General features: G+C 40.5%; 1 protein-coding gene across 1 annotated transcript in view; it reads left to right on the plus strand.

Annotated features, from left to right (window-relative positions):
• The first annotated feature begins 866 nt into the window (after positions 1-866).
• Positions 867-21,380, plus strand: part of slc9a1a (solute carrier family 9 member A1a) — a 54,476-nt gene continuing 33,962 nt past the window's right edge. The window contains exon 1 of the mRNA XM_081388973.1: positions 867-1,949. Within this exon, the coding sequence (XP_081245099.1) occupies positions 1,691-1,949 (259 nt within the window). The 5' untranslated portion in view covers positions 867-1,690. The remainder of the gene's footprint in view (positions 1,950-21,380) is intronic.

Genomic DNA, 21,380 nt, shown 5'->3' on the forward strand with positions numbered 1-21,380 from the left:
CCAGAAAGTTTAAAAGCTTGAAGTTTGAAGGTTTTTAGTTTTAATTAGTTTAAGTTTTAGTTTAGTAGTTTTAAAAGTTTGAATGTTTTCAGTTTTAATTAGTTTAAGTTTTAGTTTAGTAGTTTTAAAAGTTTGTAGAAGTTTGAAGGTTTTCAGTTTAGAAATATTAGATAGAATGGAAGCTTAAATGAGTCTTGATTGATTAGAAATAGTACATAGAAAATGGCAGCTAATGGAGTCTAATGAGCCTCTCCAACTGTCAACATTTGAATTTAGTTTGAAGTTAGAATGAAAGAAAGCAAGATTAGTAATCAAGAAAGAAAGAAAGAAAAGAAAGAAAGAAAGAAAGAAAGAAAGAAAGAAAGAAAGAAAGAAAGAAAGAAAGAAAGAAAGAAAGAAAGAGAAAGAGAGAAAGAAAGATTAGTTAGAAAGAAAGAAAGAATTAGTTAAAAAGATAGATAGATAGATAGTTGAAGTTTAAATAGTCTTGGCTCAATTTGAACATTCCGCAATGAAAGTATATGGGATTTTTCCAAGTTTTTATCAGCAATTTTAGGAAAACAAGTCTGATCAGATGAAGCAACTCGAGTCAGAACAGTTTGAAGGTCTATTCTGAGTTTAGTGGTTGTAGCTTGAACAGTTTAGGAGTTACGTGGAGAAATTTAGTCTAAGAATAATAATAATAAGTACAATATCAGTAAGTTGGCTTTTCCAAGCCAACTTAATTACTTGAGTAAATAATGACATCATTTTCATGTTTTGGGGGATGAACTGTCCCTTTAAGGATTCCCCAGTTCGACGTGTCATGGCAACCCAGCGACCCTCCTCTCCACTGGATGCCGCTGCAGGCCGAGAAAGAGACCCCTCCCTTCGACTTTTCGAAACCTGCCTAAAGGGTGTGTTTTTGGGGCTGTACGTGTATTTGTTCTGCATCACGCACTGCAGACATGGGAAAAGGAGTCGGCGTGTGTGAGAAATGCTCAGTTGAATCGCTTAAGGACACTGAATAAGTTCTTTGAGGAGCGCTGAAATGCCCGCGTGACGCTATACCGCGAGCACAGAAACGTCATTCGTAGTTAAACGACTTTTCTTGTCATCCGTGATCGGGACAGGACCGCAGGGTGAAGATGTTATCAGAAGAGCAAACCACCAACATGAAGAAAACGTGACTGGAGCCTTTGGACTATCGATGAGGAGTGTTTTGGAGTTGTCATTGAGTGTCCTTTTTCATACAGTGTTTCTGAGGGGGTGATGAGGATGATGATGAAGATGATGTTGGAGGACGAAGAAATTGAACATCATTTCTATCTTTTAGTGTAATACTTTGAGGGAATCTACTAACACAAATCTATTTATCTGATGATATATACCCCGCATATGTTTCCTAGTTTAAATGCAGGTGAATAGCCCACACACACACACACACGTCTGTATTTCCTGGTTTTCTCTTCACCTGGAGAGGGTGTTTTAAATGCTTTATCCAAGAGTCCAGGAAGTAGGAAACCAAAGAGCCATAAAGATTTAAGTCAATCCGAAGTCAGAAGATGATCCAGGAACTATCTAGAAGGTTAAAAAGGAACTTCACCATAGAGCTAGTTAAAGCATCGACAGACCTGGTCAGATAATATCGTGTTATTCGTGTATCTGGAGGTGCTTTGATTCCTCTCATCTTCTGAAACGCACAAATATCATGGAGATGAAGATGTTCATCGTTGTCTTGGGGCTCCTGGTGGGCAGTTTGATGCCCATCGGAGGGGCCGCCAGCTCTTCAGACACAGTCACCGGTAACGGGATGTCCCAGCCGGGAGATAAAGGGAAACACGGAGCCGAGGGAAATCACACCAGTAACACCAAGAAAGCCTTCCCGGTTCTGTCTTTTGATTATGATCACGTCCGGCTGCCCTTTGAGATCTCATTATGGGTGCTGCTGGCTTCCTTGATGAAATTGGGTGAGTATCTTTAGATTTCTATATTCAGTCAGACGGGCTCTGATTCAGTGTCATAATATTTGTGCGTGTGTATGACCTATGACCTGTGTGTTGACCTATAGCCTATAATATGTGCTTTGAGAGACCCCTTAAAGAGTTAGTTCACCCAAAAATAGAAATTCTGTCATTAATTACTCACACACTTGTTGATCCAAACCTGTAAGATGTTCATTCATCTTCAGAACACAAATTAAGATCTTTTTGATGAAATCTGAGAGCTTTCTGTCCCTCCATTGACAGTCTACGCAACTACCACTTTCAAGCCCCAGAAAGGTAGTAAAGACATCACGTGACTCCAGTGGTTTAACCTCCATTTTATGAAGCGATGCGAGTGCTTTGTTTGTGCAAAAAAACATAATTTACCTATTAAAATATTAATCTCCAATAAGTGTTCACGAGACTTTCACGTGTTGACGCGAGAGGAGACGTTATTTGAACATACGTCTGAGATTATTATTATTATTTTTTTATTTTTTTATTGAAGTGTGATGACACCTGTAATACCTGTATCACCTGTACCGGGGATGTTGGCGTTTTTTTCCTTTTTTTTCCCACCTCGCTTTTAAATGGCTTGAGGTGCGTGTCCACTGGCTTTGAATTAGTGTTTTAAATTACCCAGGGGGAGTTTCTTCTCTGTTCTCATGCTACTTCATTTACAAATGTAAATATTCCCTTTCCACACTGTGTGACCAAGTTGCTCAAATCTCTTCACACACCACTTTATGTGCACAGTCAACAGAACAGTGTTTCACTCTCGCTGCCAGCATAAAGTCTGGTCTAGATTGCAGTTTATCCTGACAACAACTGTCTAGTCTAGTGGTACTCTGTGTGTTCCTGGGCAGTTTCACAGCATCAGTTTTTGTCTGTATGTATGCATGCATCAGAGTGCTGATGGTGTGCCGTCTGAGACTAGAACAGTGCTGACTTGAGATTCTTACATGCTTGACATTTGATGAAACCAATGGAAGCTTGTTTCCACCACAAAATAAAAAATAAAAAAAGTAATTGTGACTTTTTATCTCTTTTTTTCATCAGAATTGTGTGATATAAACTCGCAATTGTGTGTGTTAATGTTAGAATTGCGATTATACTATTAAAACTATTGCACTATAAAGTCAGAATTGCGAGATAAAAAGTCACTTACTTTTTTTATATTTTGTCTCTGACCCAAGTGTACGTACTGCACTGGTTCTGGTTGATTAGGGGTGGGTAAAGGCTAATATATGGTTTATTAAAGGGGTGGTTGATTATGATTTCACTTTTCTAACTTTAGTTAGTGTGTAATGTTGCTGTTTGAGCAGAAACAACTTCTGCAAAGTTACAACGCTCAAAGTTCAAAGCAAAGGGAGATATTTTCTTTTAAAGAAATCGCTTTTTAAGGACTACAACAAACGGCTGGTAGAGACTACACCACATTCCTCCCGGGTTAGTGACATCACCAACCCTAGAATTAACATAAACCCCGCCCCCGGAACACGATTTATAGATTATCAAGACAGAATATGCTAATCAATGACTAGAAGATAACTTACACATAAGCTACATAAATTCATCAACTAACCATTCAGAAATGTCCTGTTGCTTCTACATGTTGTCAATTCTTCTTGAGCAGGGCTCGAGACTAACGGCGTCCTATCGTCCTGGGGACGATAGAAAATGTGTTTAGGACGAACAGAAATATTCTCCAGGACGCCTACAGGACGAAAGACATTTTTGTATGTGTGTTCATTTATTACTAGCCTATTAGGGTAACTTGCTTAGAAAATGCCAAAATTAACCGACCAAGCGCTGACTACAACGGAGCGCGTCTTCTCATGCTGTTAATATAGTAACTATCACTGGCCGACTACTCACCCGGAGACTTGTTTCGCGGTACATCTATCACATGGCTTATTTTCACAGACGAAAACGAGACGATAACTAAATAAAAACTAGTTTTGAATGACAAAAACTATGACGAAAATCTATTGACATTTTCGTCAACGAATAAAAACTAGACAAAAATGTTAGATAGTGACGATTAGGGAAGCGATCCAGTCAGAACTGATGTCCTGCGTTTGTGGTAGATGCGCACATTTGTACTGTAACGTGCTGATCTACCCAGCGGCACACGGGTTGACATGCGCTGCATGTCTCATAAAACGTTAAAAAATGTAAACGTCTGGGAGAAAAAGTAGAGCAGACATATAGATCTGAATAAGAGTGACGACGCAAAAAAAAAAAAAATAGCTCTATTCGGTACGGTTTTCTGTGCGCACATACCCGACCCGAAGCGTGCAGTCATGCACATAGACACCTATACAGCGCGCGAGTACTGAATTGAGCTCTCTTTCGTGTCTGAATGGACAAATACACACAACATAATGTCGAAATGTCCGTTTTGGAGAGTATTCACTATGGTGAAACTATGGTGGTTATGTCTTAAACAGTTTTGAGTGTATCGGATGTGCATTAGTTAAATTGGATCGTTGAATTGGATTGTTATTTTTTAATCCAACCAACTCAAAAACGTTTTGAGCTGTATGTATTTTTCTCTTAATTTTTGTATATGTAAAAAAAAGAAAAAGGGAAAAAAAAGATTTGTTCTGCATGAATACAAAAAAGCATTTAACTCCTGTTATTTTTTTATTAAATCTGTTTTTTACCTGTTTACAGATAACTACTTTGAATGGAGCTAAATAAATATAATAATATATATCATAAACATTTTAATGCTGTTTTTATTATGTGACTAACAGCTAACAACTATAGATGATAAAAACAAATTTATTTTGGGACGTTTGACATTCACTATTTAGGACGGTTCAAATAGTTTTTCAGGACGGAGGTGAAAAAAGTTAGTCTGGAGCCCTGTTCTTGAGTCTCTCAATCATTGTCTGAATTCGGTTTGAACATAAAAGTCTAAAAGTTTTTGAAATTTTCAGTGCATGAAAGCTGTTGTAGCTCCGCCCCCTGTGCCGGGAGCAACAGCTCATTTGCATTTAAAGTGACAGACACAAAAACGGTGCGTTTTTGCTCACCCTTTAACATGCTTTATAAAAATATATGTGTGGTATTTTGAGCTAAAACTTCACACTCACAATCTTGTGAAATGGCATTATACCACATTTAAATAATGTTTTACTTCCTGAGTGAGTTATTATGGATGGGGAAATGAGTTGTGCATAAGGTGGCGATTGTTGTCCAAGGTTTGAGTGTAAATGGAAAATCGATTCGTTATGTTTTGCGGAAATACCGCAGTCATATGATGTGTGAGGAGAGGAACATGTTGGCAAAGAGGGAAGATGAGGTCAGGTATGTGCAAACGCTGAGTCCTTCCTGTTTCAGAAGAGTGTGTGTGTGTGTGAGCAAGGGGTTATTTGCCATGACAGTTTCAGCTTCCTGACTCATACACGCTCTCCTCGCAGGAGTCTGAAGCATTCTGCTCTTCAGCCGCAGTGTTGTTTTAGTGACATCTCAATTCTCATTCCCAGCAGGAGTGTATTTATTACATTGTAAGGCATCTTGATCTGCACGATTATGGGAAAATTTATAAAAGAGATCACGATTCTGAACAGACAAACAAAATAGCAAGTGATTTACTAGAGGTTCTGACAATTTTAAATGCTTCTGTCAATTTAAAAATGTTGCATTAATATAAATGAATAATATATATATTTTTAAATCGGTTTGCATGTATGATTCAATGACTCACTCATAAATACTTGTTTCATTACTGGATGAGTCAACCAAGCATCTGTCAATCATAAATAAATCCAGAAGACTCAACTATAGCATGAGTTCTGAAGTCATATATCCTCATTTATGTGAGGAAGAGACACAAATTTATACAATTATTCGCTCATAAGATTTTTAGTGGCTACATTTTCACTGGATGTTAAAGCAAATTTAACTTTTATTTATTTAAAGAATTTTCTCTCAGATCTTTTCTTTATAACAGTTCATAGTGAACACATCTGTCAATCATACATTAGTCAGAAGATTCAAGCAATATTATATTGTATATTCTTCAGAAGTCATGCAACAGGTTTATGTGAGGAAGAGAAATTTCAATCATTATTCACTGATAAGCAATTTATGGTGACATTTCCACTGACTGTTAGAGCCAATTGGACTTTATTTATTTAGAAGAATCCTTCCCCAGATATTTTCTGTTCAACAATTCATAGTCAGCACATCTGTCAATCAAAAATTAGCCTAGTCCTAGTCATGCACTACATTATATAGTATAATGTTAGTCTTATAAAGTCAAATATATAGGTTTATGTGAAGAAGTTTATGTGATTTTTACTTGTCCTGGCTACATTTTTATTGCATGTTAGAGCAAATATATATATGTATTTGAGTATCAGACTTAATTTGCCTAAACCCTTTGGTTTTTCTCTTGACTTTCTCAGTTAGTCTGGCTCCTCTCCTCTGCTTGTCGGCTGTAGCTTTGGCCATTCCTAGTGTTTACATCACAGTCCATCTCTCCAAATGCACTGGCGCCTGTGCAAGGGTTAACATTAATGTTTCAGAGTCTCTTACTTCATTATTAATAAATGCCCATCATGGTGAGTGAGTGCCAGGTCTCACGTCTTGAAGACAGCGAGTAGTAGTGAACACAATATGGACTGATTTATAGCACACACTCGGGGCTAAAGGCGGGCATACACTGTGCAATGTCTGTGTTAATTCAGCAAGGTTATCTACTCACACTGAACGAGTATCGCATGCGATGTAAAGCGAGCTGCGACTTCACTGCTCACACTATACATGTGAAATATGCGCAAATCAGCGCGATAAACCCTCGTGCCGGGTTACGCCTATAGACGATATCATGTATCCAGAGATATTGTCAAAACAAGCATCAGCTATCAATATCAAAATGATTTAGCATTTCCAATTTATGTATTAAATTATTATTATTATTTTTGTATTATTATTATTATTATTATTATTAGGGAAGGCCTGGGCTTCTTTTATTATTAAACTGATAACCAACGCGCTGTGAGGATGATAAAATATTACATAGAAGCTTCCTCCTCCTTATTGAAAATTGTCTAAAACATTTAGGTTGATTACAATGAATTATAGGCATATAATTAATTATTAACAGTCTATTATATGTCCGAACACTGCAATAATTAGTCATCAATGAAAATTACAAACAGCTTTATTTCAAAAACATTGTAGATACATCGCAGGTGGCTTGGAAGACGTGGGTAATGGTTAATCCATTTTGCAACACGAACTGGAAGTAAGCAACAGTAATTTGTAGCTAGTTTGAACTACAGAACTTAAAGATCTCCCTCTTTTGTTTTGCTTTTTTTTTGCTGCAGATGAAATGGTTAAACTTCTGTTTTCGCCCAGGTGCAAATGAGTTCCACAGGGTTTGAATGCATTAATTGCTCTGGTGTTGGTTGTGTCGATTGTTTAGCAAAGAAGAAATTCAAGTTGCCATTCATTTCAAATTTATGTCTTTCAGGAGACCATGTTAAATTCTTTGTCTACAATGACTGGAAAAGCAGCCATTTCTGCATTTCTTTTGGTTAAAATTGTTTACAGCCACTCGTGGTTATCTGATAGTAGTCCATTGTTAATTCTGTTTTCTCATTTGCATTCTTTCATTGATTCTTGCATGCTACCTCTAAAGTGAACTGTGTGAACTGTGTGAACTGTGATCTCGGGCTGTGAAACTGGTTTGGTCTGTGGTGTAAGTGTCTGCATAGATTAGACTTTCCACCAGACCAGTGTCACCCACTGTTGTTAACTCTCGTTAGTTTGATCAAATGATTAGGGCTTAGACAGGATAGAGATCCGGCCTGACCAGCGGGATTACAATAGAGATTTTAGAGATTAAAACGAACACTGAGTTAATTTGAATAAGTGTGAACGCTGCCATCTGAACCCTGGTGCCATCAAACAAGCGGGCCGAGACGCTGAAAAGATGGATCCCAGTTCGCTTCCAAACAAACTGGTGCGGTTCGAATTAAATATGAACACAACACAGACCAAAGACATGTAAACGAACCAAAAACAGGACATGATGCGACCCTAAAAAGGACAGAATTCTCAATCACACCTGTTTTTTCTCGTCATAGTCGAGATGTTGCCCATCACAGATCAGTAGAGGCGTCAGATCCGCGTGTCCTCGCAGCAGATCTTCATTTGTGTGTGTGACGGAGGGATTCCTGAATCCTGACGCTGTTTTGACTTTTTTTACACATTTTATAAGCTCTTCACGAGTTCTCAGCTGGTCTAAATACCATCATATGTCGGCTACGCACATAAAAGGAGCGCATTTAGCCCAGAACACAGCATAGTTTTGGATATTGTTTCGGTAACGGTAAGCTCCGTTGCAAAATATGTCGTAAAAGCCTTTTTTTTTTGTATCTTTAGGGTCAGTGTTAAAAATAAAAGTGTGAGTGCTAAGTGAACCAGGACTAAATGTGTTTTCTTTCTTTTTTTCCGGACCAAAAGAACCAAGAGTGTGAACACACCCTAGGGAATCTCAGACCTCAACAACTGTAAAGCATCGGTTGATTGAAGGTTCCCTTTGTTTGGTTTTGGCAGGGACTTATTAATCATTAATTGGTATTCTGTGTTTGATCTTATCAGCATTAAAGGCAACCGATTATGTGAACCTTGCTTGACTTTTACCTTTATTCATTTTTTTATGTAGCCTTCTTTGTAAGTACTAGAGATGTCACGGTGAGGACATTTTTCCACCGGTATATAATATTGCAACAACACCAGTTATTAACGATAACGGTACTCGCCTTTGAATGCATGCTCACTTCACTTTCGAATTCGTCACAGACTATCGCAGCAAGCCTATAAGAATCTTGATCATTCGATTGTATCAAAATGTCTTAAAGGGGTCATATAATGCCATTTTTGTACATGCTAATATGATTCTTTAGGTCTAAATTAAAAGTTTGTAATATACTTAAATTAAAAATTCTCATTAGTATTGTAAGAAAACACTAATTTTACCTGGTCAAAAACAGCTCTGTTTTCAGCACGCCGTTTGAGTGCATGTGTCTTTAAATGATAATGAGCTTTGCTCACCCCGCCCCTCTGTTCTGTGCGCACACCGTAACACAATAACCATAATGCGTTGTTCATTATAAACGTGGGATTATGAATTATATTGAGAACGTCGTACATAGAAAACATGCCGTAATGTACCCTGAGTTTAAACAGCCGCATTCATCGTGAAGCGTGCAAGCGATTTGCAAAGATTAATATAAATATTAATATAAAGGTTAATAAAATTTTACACTCACTTCAGTTATTCTGGAGGTGCAGCAGAAACACGAATAGTTGGTACCGATTCTTTTTTCAGGAGCAGCTTCTTAGCAAAACCAGCTTTATAACGTTACTGACCCTCGTTTGTAAAGCACTCTGGTGTGTGAAATGATTTGCGCAAACATGAAAGCATTGCTGTTGATCGTGGGGAATATTCCCTTCGAAAACAAACTCAGCCACTGCGTCTTCAGCTGTTCAGATTTAGGAACATCAAAATGATGCTGTGTTCGTTATTATACCCAGGAACAGAACACCACAATCGCTTAGACGCCATTCTGCTCATAGACAGTGCTCCAGCGTATCAACAATGACGCGCGGACTATGATGATTGACAGCTCGCTCACGAGCGAGGGCGGGTCTGTGTTGAAACGCTGCTGTCAATCAACAATGGTGGGAGGGTCACAAAATCGAACGGCTTGATTTGAGAGAGGGGAAAACATATAAGAAGATAAAAAAAAAACACTGGATGGATTTGTAAAATTTTATGATGGTTGTGTACAGGCACTGCCAACACACATTTCAGTACAATCAACTTGTAAAAGTGCATGTACCATTATATGACCCCTTTAACATTGTTATGCTTTTTCAAAAGAATTTAATTTGTCCATTCCACATTTTGCTCTTTTCACAGCATATTTGGTGGCGTTTACAAATACAGCAATTATTATTATTAATTTTTATATTAAAGTATAATTTTATATATAAAAGTTTGGGTCCAGAAACATAATTTTAAAGAAGTTTAATACTTTTATTCAGCAATGACTCATTGATCAAAAGTGACAGTAAAGACATTTATAATGGTATAAAAGATCTTTGTTTCATAGAGATTTCTTATGCTGTTCTTTTGAACCTTATGTTCATCAGTGAATCCTCAAAGTTTTCAAACATTGATAATAATAGTGTCACGGTTACCGTTGGTTTCTGCACTACATTACCCAAGATTCCCTCTAGAACACCTGCACTCACTCTCAGGATCATTAATCACCCGCACCTGTTCCCAATCATTAACCTCATCAGTCAACACATAAAACATTCCCTGTGATTTCAGTCTGGGTCAAGCCTCCAACAGGAACAGACCATAATCCGTTGTCTCCGTTTCCTCTGACACATCCAGACTTCAAGCTGTAATGTATACTTACCTGAAACACTCACCTTTATGTCATTGTTGTGCTGTCTTCAGAAATCCTGTCTGAGTCCATGCTGCCTGAGATCCTGTGTTCCTTTGAGTTTCCAGTGTTTCAACTGAGTTTGTTTGATTGCCGATCTGCATCTGAAAGAGAAGAGACAAAGATTACTGAACTGAGATTGCTTGACGTCAACTTATCCAAAGTGAAAGTGCTTACCTGCTTTTCACCCCACAACGAGTTTCCTTCACGACTTCTGCACTTAAATTGAGTGAATACTCACCTCGCACTCTGATCATCTGTAAATAAAGCTGTGTTTGATTCACTTACCTCTGTCTCCTGGTCTGTATCCTGACAGAAGGCTTGACCGCATACCGTTATGGATCCTACACAGCCCGCAGACCGTGTTTCTGTGAACCCCAAGGAATCCACTATTTTCAACCAGAACGGTAGGACTCTGGAGGAATTTGCTAAAGTTTTCCTTTGCCTTTATCAGGATGGGAGCTGGGATGAGGACTTCCTTCAGCAACAGTTCTGGAGCGGGTTAGACGATCCACTTGCCCAGATACTACTGTTGGATGATCTCGATCTACCTCTCATCAAACTCATTGACCGCACGCTGTGGGTGTGTGGTTCATCACTCACTGTGGAAGACATCCAGTCTGATCTCCACGTCCAATCTGCTTCCCTCGTCAACGCAACTAAACCCAGGCATCCAGTCAGCCCAAGCCTGCCCGAAAAGGTAACGGTCCTTCACCGCTCCGGACCCATAGCGGAGATCACCTGGCCTAGGTCACGAAAGCTGGTTTCAAACAGTGCTGATCTGACGTCCAAGTTATTTGACCCCGCTTTAATGTCCGTCCGGGGAGCTCGCAGATCTGCTCTACGTTTCACCAAATCCACCAAACCAGTCGTCTGCCCAGCCGAGCCAGAGCCTGTTATCTGCCCAGCTAAATCTGAGCACATCGTCTGCCTAGCCGAGCCTGCACTTCACGCCAGTCCAGCCGAGCCTGCACTTCACGCCAGTCCAGCCGAGCCTGCACTTCACGCCAGTTCAGCCGAGCCTGCGACTGAGAGCATCATGCCCGCCGAGACTGAGAGCGTCATGCCCCCAGAGCCAGTCGTCGGCCCAGATGTTCCGAGTCCAGTTCCGAGTCCAGTCCTCGAGCAAGAGCCAGAGCCAGTCCTCGAGCAAGAGCCAGAGCCAGTCCTCGAGCAAGAGCCAGAGCCAGTCCTCGAGCAAGAGCCAGAGCCAGTCCTCGAGCAAGAGCCAGAGCCAGTCCTCGAGCAAGAGCCAGAGCCAGTCCTCGAGCAAGAGCCAGAGCCAGTCCTCGAGCAAGAGCCAGTCCTCGAGCAAGAGCCAGAGCCAGTCCTCGAGCAAGAGCCAGAGCCAGTCCTCGAGCAAGAGCCAGAGCCAGTTGTCGGCCCAGATGAGCCGAGTCCAGTTCCGAGTCTAGTTCCGAGTCCAGTTCCGGAGCAAGAGCCAGTCTTCAAGCAAGAGCCAGAGCCAGCCTACGAGCAAGAGCCTGAGCCAGTCCTCGAGCAAGAGCCAGAGCCAGTCCTCGAGCAAGAGCCAGAGCCAGTTGTCGGCCCAGATGAGCCGAGTCCAGTTCCGAGTCCAGTTCCGAGTCCAGTTCCGGAGCAAGAGCCAGTCTTCAAGCAAGAGCCAGAGCCAGCCTACGAGCAAGAGCCTGAGCCAGTCCTCGAGCAAGAGCCAGAGCCAGTCCTCGAGCAAGAGCCAGAGCCAGTTGTCGGCCCAGATGAGCCGAGTCCAGTTCCGAGTCCAGTTCCGAGTCCAGTTCCGAGTCCAGTTCCGAGTCCAGTTCCGAGTCCAGTTCCGAGTCCAGTTCCGAGTCCAGTTCCGAGTCCAGTTCCGGAGCAAGAGCCAGTCTTCAAGCAAGAGCCAGAGCCAGAGCCAGCCTACGAGCAAGAGCCAGTGCCAGTCTTCCCAAAAGCTCTTCCTTCGCCGCTGGTCTCACCCAGCTTAAAGCCCTCTTCGCCGCTGATCCTGCACAGCCCCGAGCTGCCTTCGTCGCTGGTCCTATCCAGCCTAGAGCTGCTTTCTCCCCCTGCCTCATCTAGCCATGTATCAAAACCTGACAAGTTCTCCATTAAAATTTTGGGGGGGCGCAGTATACCTGCTAGGGGGACCGCGGAGGTCTTTACGACAAGGTTCCCAGTGTCACCATGGCAACCTGAAAAAATATCACCACCATGGCCACCCGAAGGGTCCTCACCACCATGGCCACCCGAAGGGTCCTCACCACCATGGCCACCCGAAGGGTCCTCACCACCATGGCCACCCGAAGGGTCCTCACCGCCATGGCCACCCGAAGGGTCACCTCCGCCCTGTACTCCCGAGGGTCCGACAGCTCCGCCCTGGACACCCGAGGGTCCGACAGCTCCGCCCTGGCCACGCCCACAGCCTGCTCCGCCCTGGTCCCCTGACCAGCCTGCTCTGCCTGGACCGTCCTGGAATCTAGGATGCCCACCCTCCCACCCCTTTGGATGTTATACGGCGCGAGGACGCGCCTTCGGAGAGGGGGGGGTACTGTCACGGTTACCGTTGGTTTCTGCACTACATTACCCAAGATTCCCTCTAGAACACCTGCACTCACTCTCAGGATCATTAATCACCCGCACCTGTTCCCAATCATTAACCTCATCAGTCAACACATAAAACATTCCCTGTGATTTCAGTCTGGGTCAAGCCTCCAACAGGAACAGACCATAATCCGTTGTCTCCGTTTCCTCTGACACATCCAGACTTCAAGCTGTAATGTATACTTACCTGAAACACTCACCTTTATGTCATTGTTGTGCTGTCTTCAGAAATCCTGTCTGAGTCCATGCTGCCTGAGATCCTGTGTTCCTTTGAGTTTCCAGTGTTTCAACTGAGTTTGTTTGATTGCCGATCTGCATCTGAAAGAGAAGAGACAAAGATTACTGAACTGAGATTGCTTGACGTCAACTTATCCAAAGTGAAAGTGCTTACCTGCTTTTCACCCCACAACGAGTTTCCTTCACGACTTCTGCACTTAAATTGAGTGAATACTCACCTCGCACTCTGATCATCTGTAAATAAAGCTGTGTTTGATTCACTTACCTCTGTCTCCTGGTCTGTATCCTGACAAATAGAAATGTTTCTTGAGCAGCAAATCATCATATTATAATGATTTCTGAAGGAGTAATGATGCTGAAAATTCAGCTTTGATCACAGGAATAAATTACACTTGACTAAACATTCGCATAGAAAACAGTTATTTTAATATTGTGCAATGTTACTTTTTTTTTGATCAGAAAAATTAAGCCTTTGTGAACATAAGAGACTTTTTCATAAACATTAAAATCTTACAGACACCAAACTTTTGTGTGCATACTATTTTTATGCTTCATTTGGTTTAATGATTAGGCCTCAGTATTTTTCCACTGCTTCTTTCTTAATTAATAACATGCAGATAGTCACCTGGCAGCCAATCCCAGTCTCTCACTGAGAAGATGCTGTTTTTTTCCCTAGACAGGCTGTTCACTTCACGACCAGGATCGATATGACTCATTGGCGCAGCAGTTACAATCACCTTTACTGACCCTGTAATCAGAGGAGCGTAACACACAACAGAGTCTTCTCATTTGCATTTCTTGTCCGTTTACCCCTCGGATTTACATGCCAGATGTTTGTTTAGCATGTTCCGTGAAATTTGACTGACTGCTCCAACATCTCAGGCTTAATGCCATGCTTTTTGGTTCCAAATTTGATAGTTTGTTTTGATGTTTGAAATGCAGATGCATGCAGTTCTTTGCTACTCTCATGTGCAAGTAAATGATAAAACAAAATGTATACATGTTGGCACATATCTACCAGTGCATAATGCGTAGTTCCTGTGCAGGTAGAAGAGATCTGACATGCTCAGTATATCCCTGGGGGTTTGATGTCCCTAGTCTTCTGCCAGGCTGCTCCCATTATAACATTCCCCACAGGCAGCCATGTGTTTCACTGCAGATGAATGCCTGGCGACGAGAACGGCCTGCAGACTTCACTGTGCCCTTGAGAGCATTCTGGGTAAATCTCCTTCAGCGATACACGCCAACCAGTAGGGCTGGGACGATACACCAATCTCCCGATTCGATATTATCACGATACTTGGGTGCCGACACGATATGTATTGCGTTTTTTCTTTTTAAGAATTGCGATTCTACAAGTATTGCGATTCTATATTGCACTTTTTTTTTTAAACACTAGATCATCGGTAAAAGTTAAATCATACACTTCTACAGACTGTACATGATGTATAAGATGAGTCATATTTACAAAAACAAATCTTCACATCTTTCTGACTTTAATTTCAGAAGCGTCATACACTACTACATTCTCTTGAATAAATGATTCAATAACAAACACATTTTTTAAGTCACTTGTCGCCACCTAGTGGTGAAACAATGTAATCGATAAATGCGTTATTTTAAGCACCAAGTTTCTATCAAAAGCTGATTTTGATCGCTATTGTAGACATCAGTGTTCATATTTGAACTTTAAACTTTTATCCAAGTACTTAATTTTAACTATTGCATCACAGAAATAATAAACTACGAGGATGAAAAGACTGTTTGTGAAGCTGTTTCATGACAACTATCTCCGGGTCAGCAGCAGCGCCAACACAGATCTCAATGTTGCGATATGATTTTTTTTTATAAGTTTAATAGACAAATGAATTGAAAGATTGCGTGGGTGTTTGGATCGAGATCACAGTCTTTTAAAGATGAATCGTGCAGATCTATTGTCTTATCTCTCTCTCAGCATATGATCTCAGCGTCTCTTCCACGCGTCACTCAACACTCATAGATAACGACACATTTCATCCTCTGTTGGAACGAAAGTGGCTAACTTCTGTCAACCTCATCTACAAGCAAGGACAAAAATAAAGCAATTGAATTTGAATTAATATCAATCTTGGAATAAAAATAATAATTTTAGAATCAAAAAAAAAAAAAAAAAAACGTGATAGCTAGGTGAATCATTTTTTTTTTTTCTCCCAGCCCTACTAACCAGGGCGAAGACAGAGATTGACTTAGGACAGTCATGTAGATTTTCAAATCAAAAAGGTAATCAAAAAGTTTTGGTTGGTGAAAATGGCACCATAAAAGTTTCAGGGGTTCTCAACTCTGGCTCTCGAGATCCAGCCCAAATCAAGCACACCCGAACAAGCTAATCAAGGTCTTCTGGATCAGGAAGTTCCAGGCGGGAGTGAAGACCTCGAGGGCCAGAGTTGAGAACCGCCCTACTGTAGAGTTTCACTTGCTGTGACACATTTGAATTCTCGCTGGAAATTGATTAGATCTAAAGTAGGCATTTGTTGGCAAAGCTCGCAGCAGGATGACGGGTGGAGGGGGATTTTCAAACTGGCGCCATCAGAGAAGGAAGGCCATTTTCAGATTTGATTGTGGAGATAATTTTTTTTTCTTCTTCTGTGGATTAAAATGCATGGCTAAATTGTTTACAACAAGACTAGTAATGTGTGCTAACAAAGTAAATAGGGGCAATTTTGATTCCCCTCCCTTCCCTTTTGAAATTGTTCATGTACTTTAATGCAAAAAATCTCATTATTCACCGCTGTGATAAAGAAAAAAATTATGAATGAAAGTAGCATTTGTTGTACATTCTTTTTTTATTTAGGCATATTTTAATAAAAAAATATTCATTGACTTGCATAAAAAAAAAACATTAAGAATAATGGAAAATACATACATGCATACATTCATAGATAGAGAGTAAAACATTTATAAAGTAAAATATTCTGATCAATCCAGTTGTTAATTCACATGGAAATGTCACAATGCAAAAAAAAAAAAAATTCTAAATGGTCTGTAAAATAGGCTTTACTTTCTTTATCAATTAATTTCAAATTTTTTATTCTTTTCATTTTATTTTGGTTTTTATGAGATTCACTTATCAATGCATTCATTTATGTATTGAGTGCTGGTGTTTTAATTGCTTAAACACAAAACCTTGAGTGTTTTTACATTGGTTAGGGGGTTTAGTGTCATGCAAACAATTAACCACAGTAAAGAAATATGGGATTCCAGCAGAGACCACACACACACACATACACACACACACACACACACACACACACACACACACACACACACACACACACACACACACACACACACACACACACACACACACTACCACTAATGCCTCTCTGTCAGGCTAAAGCAAGACTGGCCGACCCACCTGAACAGTTGGGTGGGGAAGAATAACCTGTTGATACTCTTCTACGGGTCTGAACAAACAACACCCCATAGATGACACACATCTGAATGCCAGACTTTTTTAAAGTAAAGTAAATGATGTACAGTAATCCTGCCCACTTACAGCTGCAAACATATCCAGCCATACATGAAACGTGATACAGCGAAATCTTTTCCGCCGCCACAAGGTATATTAATCGTTGTGCTTGTCTCTCGCCTGACGGGTGCTTTAGCTGTTACTGATGGGTAATTTAACATTCTGTACGCATCCATCTCCAGTGGCTTGCAGAGGCAGTCGTGATGACTTTGCTGCTTGTAATTAAGGACTGTCAGGACCATTCTCTCTAACGCCGGCGATTTATTGCAGTCTAATGTTCCCTAAAGGCCTTTGTAGAGGCATGAAAATGCTTATAAAATCACACATTTAAATGTGCACTGTATCATTATAGACCCTTTCACACAGCGCTTTGATCCCGGGAAATTGCCGTAAAATTGTTAGAGTGCCTTCTGTGTGAACGCAAACACATCCCGGGATCGATGCCGGGATGGGGACCTAGTAACATTGCCGGGATCAGTCCCTGTGTGAACAAAATGCCAATGCCGTAAGGGGTATTTTGTTGCTCTTAGAAGAAAGTTTGTGTTCGTCATCAACAAAGAAAGAACGAAAAAACGTCTGCAAAATAGAATGAAGCCGAGACTGCAGGAGCTCCTTACTATCCGCGCTGGAGCCGAGAGCGTTCGCCAGCTTTGTGGAATGGTGCGCCCGAATTAGTTTATGCCCGAATCCGGAAAACAATGCTCGAGCGTGGTTTCTCGAGATCGAAAGTGCAGATCATTAGAAAACTAAAGACGCGGCGTAAAAACAAATCCACCAAGTGCACGACTACAATGGAAAGAGCCGTAGCGGAAGATTAGACTGGCCTTTCTACAACACATCCCGACGTCACGTGTCTTTACGGGATCTTTACGGGATGTGTGTGAACGCGCTCACTGATTCCGGAAAATCACTGGCAGTGTGAATGAACCAAAATCCCTGTGACGCCCAGTTCCAGGAATGCACTAATATTTTGTTGGTAGTACCAGTTTGCAGCAATTATTAGTTACAACACAAAGTTGTCAACACTTCGGAATAAATAATAATTCGTTGTTACACTACATCCTTATGCATCGCTTTCTGCCAGGACTTTTACGTGCTTTTCTCAAATCACGGAAGTGGCCTCGGCGTCTGGGTTAGCGGTAGCATTAGCCATCAGGCAAGTGTTATTTAAATAAACTCCTGATGTACTTTCAAACTTTCCAATGCTTGTACAGAACCTATTTGTACTACTGTAGAAGTTTGGTGCCATTCCTGGCATTATTAGTGGGGTAAGTTACAAGATACATCCTTGGATCCATTAGCGCTGCACTAACCCATCCGGCTGATGTCTCTAAATAAGCTCTAACTTTAATAATGTTCGACCGAGGGGGAAAAAGCTTCTGGGGGGGTGTTTGACTCGAGGTCATGGTGCAAAGGACCCTAGGTTGAAATTACTCCGAACCATCCCTTTAATTAACATCCATCATAATATAATTTTTTCATCTCTTCAGCAATTAACTAGAAAGATGTGCAAAAAAGAAGCACATGTAAAGTCAATGAGTTATTTAGACCACAGCTTGTATGCAGGCTTCATTTTTGTAGCGCTGAGATGTTGATATTTGTTATGTGCGAATGACTGGGTTTAATTGGATGTGCTCAGTGTGTGTGGTAACATGTTTACACTATCAGGCCTCACACTGTTTTCTCTCGACACGTGCCGGTATGCCTATCATCCTCAAGACGCGTGGAGCGCTGGCATCAGGCGATGGGCTCTTAATAATTCACAGTCTCCCGGGGGCTCATTGTTGGATGTTTGAGGGGCCGCACAACAGGCGTGAAGGTTAAATGACCTCGAAATAGCTGAGGGATTCTGGCTCCTCTATTTTGAGTCTTTTATATAACGCTGATCTGTAGTGATGGGCCCGATGAGCACAACCGTATCACAGCACGACTAATTCTTTATCACGGTTTTATCACAGTGACAGTATCACAATATAGATTTTCGGTTGCACTTTATTTTAAGGTGTCATTGTTACAGTGTAATTATATATTTAAGTACTGAGTAATATTAAACAACTACATGTACTTACTGTAGGATTAGGATTTGGTTGAGGGTTAATTACATGTAATTATGCATAATTTACTGTTATTGCTATGGTAAGTACATGTAACATGTAACAACACTGTAAAATAAAGTGTTAACAGATTTTTTTTTTTTGTTTGTTTGTATGTTTTTGTATTGATGATCCAGTAAAACTAAACTGAATTAATGCAATTATGTATTTTTTTTTTTATGATCCAGTGAAACGAAACTGTAGTGATTTGTAGCATTTTTTTTATTATTATTATTATTTTGATAATTCAGTGAAACCAAGCAAGTTATTTATTTGTTTGTTTTATAATTGTTTGATAGTTTAGTTTTTATTAATTTGTTTATATGTTAATTATTTATTTCAATTTTGATAATCTAGTGAAACTAGGCAAAACATTTTTTTGTGTGTTTAGTTTTTGTTTATTTATTATTTTTTGATAATCCAATGAAACTAAAATTAATTAATTTATTATCTTTTTTTTGTTGATAATCCATATATCAAAATATTTTATTTTAGTATTTGTTTTATTTTAATTTATTTTATATGCGTTTTTTTTTTTTTTTTTTTTTACACAGAATGTAACAAAACACAGGGTTTGAACTAATTTTAACTTGATAAATTGTCTCTTGCGTCAAAGGATCAGGCTGCTTTTGAATGATTGTCAGTGGAGAAACATTAGAAACATCATCATTTCCTCCATTAGCCTCTGGACCTTGTTAACCAGCTAACGAGGTTTGAGCTGCAGAAATGTCCCTAAATGACTTCTCTCCTCCATTACTCCCTGATAAAGCCTCTCAGGCTCGAGGAGGTTTTAATTCAGCTTGTCTCCAGGGTCTTTTATCTGCTGACTGCTGTCGTGTCAGAGGTGCGTTGGTGGTTACTTGCGTGGACAATTCTAATGACTTACTTCAGTTGAAAGAAAGATGACGTCAGTCTTCAAATAAATCTCTTATTCATTACTGTTCCATAGACAGATTTAGGCCTGGTTCCACAGACAGGGCTTAGATTAAGCCTTAGTTCAATTAGGACATTTAATAAGCATATACTGCATGTAAACCATTACTGGTGTGAATCAAGAGACAATAGCAGCAACATATTTTAAGATATGCCAATGAAAGTTGCTTTCAGTTGCATTTTAGTCTGGGCTAAGCTGAAACCTTGTCTGTGAAACCAAGGGTTAGTCATTGTCACATGTTTGACCACCGATGGACCGTTCAGATTGATTGAACTGTGTTTATCAGTCACGAGATGAGCGCAGATTTGTGTGTTTCTCAGGGCCCTTTCACACCTACCTTGTTTGGTCCGGATTTTTGGACTTTTCAGTTTGATCCGAATCAAAATTACAGGTGTGAACCCTCCCCCCGGACCAAACAAGCCAAATTTGGTCCGATGAAAAGAGGTAGTCTCGGTCCGGATCAAACTGAACAAAGGTTTGGTTTGTTTCTAGTGTGAAAGCATTTTCTGTATGCTTCGGACTTTCAGAACATTTACAGGGTGTGCCGGTTGTTCCCGCGTAGCCTAAACAACTGAAGAAGAATATTTATGTGCAGATCTGTCAGTCCTGCCCACAGCGTTTCTTCCAGCTGATGAACTTCCACACACACACACACACACACACACACACACACACACACACACACACACACACACATTTGTCCTGCGTCCTGCCGGCGACGATAAAATGTTCGCACAACAAGGACGTTCATTTGGCGAATTTGATCTAGCCTCGAGTATAGTTGGCGCTGCAGGGAGTAATGGCGTAATAATAACAGTATAGCAGCAACGATAATTATGCGTCTGTTCATTCATTCTTGTCAAAGTTACCCGCCGAATTGACAACACGCTGACGTCAGACGCACGTCCGTTTACAAACCAATCAATGTTAAGATGTAGCCCACACAGATGATGACGACAGGACGCAAGTATGTCATGTAAAGTTCTTTAGTGCACTCGCATTTGCAATGTGAAACCAAACCAAAACTAACCGAATGTATCTAAACATGACCTTTGGTGCGGACTTTCAGGTGTGAAAACGCCCTCAGAGAGTGTGTGTATGTGTCCTTTAACTATTTCCTCGTTAATCTTGTTCTCACTGGTATGCTGTGTTACTTTCCATGAGTTAAGCCCCGTGTTTGTCTCCTGAAAACATTCAGCTGTCAAAGCGGTGCGTGACTAATGCACTCAAAATATCTGAAGCCAGCTGCAACAAACCCCTTTGGTTAAGAAAAACTTTAGTGATAAAACCCTCACAGTTAAAACTAAAGCTTACGACAAACCAAAGATGATAGAAGTCAATCATTTGTTAGAGTGTTTTCGGCTCTCAAGAAAACAGTTTGAGTGGCATTATGTTCTTTGTGACCCTGTCGTGATGCTCTGACATTATTCTTCAACTCTGAGGTTCACAGCGGTTTCACATGTCAGCAAAGCAACAGCAGAATCACAGTTTCACACTGCTGTGCAACAGGGCTGCGGCTTAGTTTGCACGGAAATTAAAGTGATTTTATTGGGTTGGCATTTGGATAGTTCCTTTATGGCCATGAAAAAGCTAGTCAAA

The sequence above is a fragment of the Scardinius erythrophthalmus genome, assembly GCF_964197995.2.
Source record: "Scardinius erythrophthalmus genome assembly, chromosome: 16".
Taxonomy (NCBI): domain Eukaryota; kingdom Metazoa; phylum Chordata; class Actinopteri; order Cypriniformes; family Leuciscidae; genus Scardinius; species Scardinius erythrophthalmus.